The following is a 6,000-nucleotide window of genomic DNA, read 5'->3' on the forward strand; positions in this document are numbered from 1 at the left end:
GCCCTACTAGCTTGTTACCTTGGACAAGGGACTGAAGCTTTCTTTCATCATCCTACAGCAGTTGGATACTTTTTTTTTTTTTGAGACAGAGTCTCACTGTGTTGCCCGGGCTAGAGTGCCGCGGTGTCAGCCTAGCTCACAGCAACCTCAAACTCCTGAGCTCAAGAGATCCTTCTGCCTCAGCCTCCCGAGTAGCTGGGACTACAGGCATGCGCCACCATGCCCGGCTAATTTTTTCTATATATTTTTAGTTGTCCGATTAATTTCTTTCTATTTTTAGTAGAGACGGGGTCTTGCTCTTGCTCAGGCTGGTTTCAAACTCCTGAGCTCAAACAATCCACCCGCCTCGGCCTCCCAGAGTGCTAGGATTACAGACGTGAGCCACTGCGCCCGGCCAGTTGGATACTTTTTGACAAACTACTCCTATTGGTAAAAATAATTTTAGTGTAAACCTTTTCTATATGTTTATTTATAAACTTTCTCATAGCTCAGGGACAGAGTGATCATCTCCTTAATTCTAGTGGGTACAAACCCATATTTTTAAGCATTCAAATTTGAAAGGTATTTGGCTGACCTCTCAGATCTGATTAGATTACAACTGTTTCACCTTACGTGGGCAGCAAAGAGTTTATACTCTGAAAGGGTCCGTTCTACACATGCATGCATCTAACTACTATTTTCAATCCCTCGATTTCTTGAAAGACTTTTTTTTGAAGGCACATATGTATTTTGTGAAGATTAGTATAGTTAAACTAGAGAATGTGACTCATAAATTCACCTCACTGCAGTATGTTGCAATTGGCTTTCAGAGAATGTGGGGTCCTGGGGTCTGATCCTCTGGCCAAGGGACTCCCACTCTGACCAGGATATGTGGGTCTTGAGATGTGGGGCCATTTACAGATGGATGGAATGGTGGTGCCAGTGTCAGTATTAAACAGTAGTCAGGCTGATGTTCTGGTTTTCTAAACTTAATTTATAAAGAGGAGTTTTCTAATATTCATCTGAGCTACCCTAAGGCAGCAAACTCCAACCTTTTTGGCACCAGGGACCAGTTTCATGGAAGATAATTTTTTCATGGACCGGTGAGGGAGGGATGGTTTGGGGATGGTTCAAGCGCATTATATTTATTATGCACTTTATTTCTATTATTATTACATTGTCATTTGCCACTCACTGATAGGTTTTTGATATGAGTCTGCAAGCAATTGATTTATTATGGTTTTGGTGCAGTCAAACCTCTGTGCTAATGATAATCTGTATTTGCAGCCACTCCCCAGAGCTAGCATCACCGCCTCAGCTCCACCACAGATCATCAGGCATTAGATTCTGGTAAGGAGTGTGCAACCTACGTCCCTCGCATGCGCAGTTTACAGTAGGGTTCACACTCCTATGAGAATCTAATGCCACCACTGATCTGACAGGAAGTGGAGCTCAGGTGGTGACGTAAGTGATGGGGAGTGGCTGTAAATACAGATGAAGCTTTGCTTGCTCACCCACTGCTCACCTCCTGCTGTTCGGTCAGGTTCCTAACAGGCCACAGACCAGTACCAGTCCTCAGCCCCGGGGTTGGGGCCCACAGCCCTAAGGTATGCTGCATTTTGGAGTCTAGCAGAAGGAGAAAGGTTTGGCAGGAGCAGATAAGTAGTTATTCCCTGTCTTTCCTGATGCATGAGGAAGTCACATCTTACAGTGTGCAGTGGCTTGGCAGGATATGCTTTAATGGTAAAAATCTATTAAATGGGTTTGCTGCTTACATTGGGCTCATAGCTTAACTCTGAATGCCTTTTACTTGTATTTTTTATTCTGCAGTACAAAATCATGAAATCATAGAAATTTAGAGCTAGAAGGGGTGATTTAGAGCTTAGAGACAATATAACTCAGTCTTCTCATTTTATGAGTTAGGAAACAGAGGCCCAGGGTCACAGAATAGAACAGCTTAGACTATTCCAGCCTCTTCTAAATTACCCTGTTTAATAAGTGCAGAGCATTTACTTGCTTGATTTCCCTGCCCCCCACCCCCACCTTCTAAACCACATACTTCAAAGAAGATTGTATTGACAGTTAAATGAAGAAAATCAGAATTCATTTCTAGTTACCAACATATTCCCTGTTGTTACTTTAAACCTTCGATGTATGTCTGTGTTCTGATATTGAGGAAATGAAATGTAACTTGGTGAACCTGTTGTTTACTCTTGGTTTCTCTTTGCTTTTTCAGGAAACCTAAAGGTTTTTCGTGATGATGGTGTGTTTTGGGTGACTTTCCCTGGTATAGTTATCCTCATTCCAGTAGTTTTCATGGGCTGCCTAAGAATAGTAAGTGTTTCATCAGAGTTAGTTTTATTCATTGTTATTGTCTGTGCCTTCAGCTGATCGCTTGTTGCATCACTTTGCATGTTTTATTCACTGGGGAGGGCTTTATGATTTTCTGTATCCGATGACTGCTTCTAAATAGCCTTGTTACTACAAAAGCAGAGGAAGTTCTATTTATGATTATCACAGTTTTTTTTTCATCAAATGGAGCATCACTGTTGATAAGCTTTTCACAGTGGTAGCAGAGAAGGTAGTGTAACAACCTGATGGGTCATTACTTTCAGCTGTCTCTCCAGAAGAACACTTCTTCCTCTAATTAGATTTTATTATTGAAGTTCCTTCACTTGGAAGATATTTTCCATAATATTTGGATAAGCTACATTGTGTTTTATGAACTCACTGTGGATGTCGAAGGTTGTTTTCAGGTAATTGAAAGATGACTGGTAACATTTATTCAGCTCTAATGCTTGGTCTGGTCTCTTTTCATGTGCTCCGAGGGAGCAGAAGTAATTCCCTGTGATGGAGGCCAGTGATGAGAGTTAGAAACTATTCTTGTTCTACCAGGGATGATGCCTAAACACTTTCACTCTTCCACAGCTGAACATACTGACCTGTGGAGTCGTGGGCTCCTATTCGGTGGTTTTGGCTGTTGACAGTTACTTGTACACAAGCCTCTCTCACATCACTTTGAACGTACTCAGGAGAGCACTCAACAAGGATTTCCATAGCACTTTCACAAACGTGCCTTTTCAAACTAACGGTAAGACTCTTAAATCTGAAACCAGAGTGATAGTCCAGTGGGAATCTTGGCCCACCTATGCTAACAAGAGCACTTGGTAACTAGATTGAAAGGATCCGGGACAAAAGGAGGAAACACACCATACGGTGATATGACAGCCCTCTGTTAATGATAACTTACCAAACAAGCAAAGAATTTCAATTTTTAAGGTGGTTGAAGTTCATACTTCTAAAAATCTACTAAATGAATTTTGTTAAGAAATTTCTAAGCCAGGATTATTTAGGTCTATCTGGTCAGTTCTCAGTTGGGAGAAAAATGCCGATAGTAAAGACGTTTGACACCTTACAAGTAGGGGTGCGATGAGGGATGAGAATGACAACCTGACTTAATTTTTTAAAGTTCTTCCCTTGTTTCCCTCCTTTAATTAAGCATGCAGTTTGCTAGTTGAAAGTGAAAGTGATTTTCAATTAGTAAGTGTCATTTCTTCCATTGTGATAATGGATAGATTTCCCACTAAGTTTTTGAAGAAAAAAATGACTACCACATTAAATGTTCACAAAGATTGTAAGATATGTTGATTTCAGAAATGTTAAAATGTGAAAGGTAGAAAAGCAAGTCTTAGAATTGAAGATATGTTATCTATTTGTGATTATTATAAATTTTTTAGGGCAAATCTTTCCCACCACCATCCAGAGCTTTCCCTTTGGATAAGAGGTTGATGGTAGAGACCTTGAAATCCATGTGACTTGGAAGTTTTAAGTACAAGACAATATTTTGCCAAGCCTTTTACTAGAAGCTCAGTATGATTTGTTGAATCTTTTCATGCATTCCTATATCTACTCTATATGAGTGGAGTAGGGTCCCGTATAGAGTGGAGTGGGAAAGAAACAAGCATAGTGGTATCTAATGTTCCATGATGTACACATGTGAAGTATAACTAGATCACCACCTTCTTCCTCCAAACCCTCCTCTGGAAAAACACACAACTGCACCTGCAGGCACTGGTCACATAATGTTGGAATGCCAAGCATCCAAACCACTGAATCTTTTACAACCTGTCTGGACTTTTCAGATGCCTGTAACAGGAAATTTCTAGCTTCAAAAGACTGTAGCTTCCCCACTAATTCCTTGGTTTGTAAGTGATGAAATACATATATGTTTGGACCAAATCCCCAGAAAGTCTATTAAAAAGGAAGATACAGATTTAGTCTATGAAGGGTTGTGTTATTATACATTAGATTTGAAAATACTAGAGTTCAAACTGTGCTTTTCTACTGTTTTTTTAGACTTTATTATCCTGGCAGTATGGGGGATGCTGGCTGTAAGTGGAATTACATTACAGATTCGAAGAGAAAGAGGGCGACCGTTCTTTCCTCCCCACCCGTACAAGTTATGGAAGCAAGAAAGAGAGCGCAGAGCTACGAACATTCTGGACCCTAGCTACCACATTCCTCCATTGAGAGAGAGGCTCTATGGCCGATTAGCCCAGATCAAAGAGCTCTTCCAGAAGGAACAGCCAGCTGGAGAGAGAACACCTCTGCTTTTGTAGATGCCCAGGAACTTGGTCTGTGTGCCTCCGCTTTCGTGTTTATGCCCAGGCTGCTTCTGTCTAGAAGAGATCAGGAATATATCTGTGCTTTGCATGATATTATGGTGTCTTTAATAATAGATGGTAAGGGTATGCTAGGGAATTAGGATGATTCTAAGAGAGAGAATGAGAAAGATGACCAAAAATTTGGTGGTAGGAAGGCTTTCTCTTATTTCCAAATACTTGAGAAATTAAACTTTTTGGTTTACAAATATATATGATCAACTTACTGCATTAAATATAGACACTAAAAAATATTAAAAAACAGTGATTGTTTTGCAAAGCCCTGGTGTTTCTTTTTATAACTCCTTGAACAAATCTTTCACTGGATTCTGTCTGAACATGGAGAAGGGTGGGTTTATTTAAGTGTCATACTGAATCTTTATTTGCTACCATGTTTGGAGATTTAGGGATTTGATACTGGGCATTTAAACTTCAGAATACGAAAAGAGAAGTAACTTATTTTCTTACTAAAAGCAGTCTGATTACTTAGTGGTATGTTTGTCTTAATACCATACATTATCAAAAAGGTATACCCTTTTTTGTGGCTTTCAGTATTTTTAAAATTTTCAATTGTGATAAAATACACATAAAATTTACCATCTTATTGTTAAGTGTACAATTCATTAGGTTCCCTTTGTTTTTGTCTTTTATTGCTTAAAACGGTGATTTAAATAGCTAAATTATTTCAATTATTTGAAGATAGTTCAATTATATAGATAATAGAACTTTTATGTGGACGATTTATTTATACTGCAATAATGGCCTCTTTTTTTTTTCTTTCAAGGCCTTTTAAAATAGTGTTGACAGGTGATCTTTAAATTGCATTAGACGACATATAGATTATGTTTGTTTTTAGAAAACAAGTTGACCCCTACCTTAATCTATATTAACAAGGAAACCTTGAAAAATTTTACATTTCATAGTTCGTTCTTTCTGCTAAATTAGCCGTGTTAGCATGGGTGTAAAATGCAATTTTTAATAATTTCTGTGTGAAGCCTTTGTGCCATCTATGTTTTAAAGTGGTGAGGAAGGTGTCAAAAAGGATTCAGGTGTTTTGTGTGCTGCTTTTAATTAGGCCCTCGGATTCCGTGAGGAGCATCCCCTCAGTTTTGACATCCTTGTTTCACCACAAGAAAGCACCTGGTTGCCCCGGGCTGCATACCTACTGCTCATGGCCTTTTCCCAGTCAGCTGTCAGGGTGCTGAATTGTGAGCTGGTGACTCTGACATGCCTGAGTGATATTAAGGTTGGTGAGATGGTTGTGGCACACATATTTGTGAGTTAACCACTTTTTAAATGATGCTGCTTGTTAGAGTTTTCTTAAAGTACAATAGATTTTTGATATTTCAGGTAACTGGGA

The 6,000-nt window shown here is 39.3% G+C and overlaps 1 protein-coding gene across 1 annotated transcript in view; it reads left to right on the forward strand.

Annotated features, from left to right (window-relative positions):
- The window catches only part of TM7SF3 (transmembrane 7 superfamily member 3), a 61,131-nt gene extending 56,211 nt beyond the window's left edge, over positions 1-4,920 (forward strand). The window contains exons 10-12 of the mRNA XM_012641043.1: positions 2,216-2,313; positions 2,908-3,070; positions 4,336-4,920. Of these exons, the coding sequence (XP_012496497.1) occupies positions 2,216-2,313; positions 2,908-3,070; positions 4,336-4,598 (524 nt within the window). The 3' untranslated portion in view covers positions 4,599-4,920. The remainder of the gene's footprint in view (positions 1-2,215; positions 2,314-2,907; positions 3,071-4,335) is intronic.
- Positions 4,921-6,000: the final 1,080 nt, after the last annotated feature.

Source organism: Propithecus coquereli, unplaced genomic scaffold (assembly GCF_000956105.1).
Source record: "Propithecus coquereli isolate 6110/MARCELLA unplaced genomic scaffold, Pcoq_1.0 Scaffold16, whole genome shotgun sequence".
Classification (NCBI taxonomy): Eukaryota; Metazoa; Chordata; class Mammalia; order Primates; family Indriidae; genus Propithecus; species Propithecus coquereli.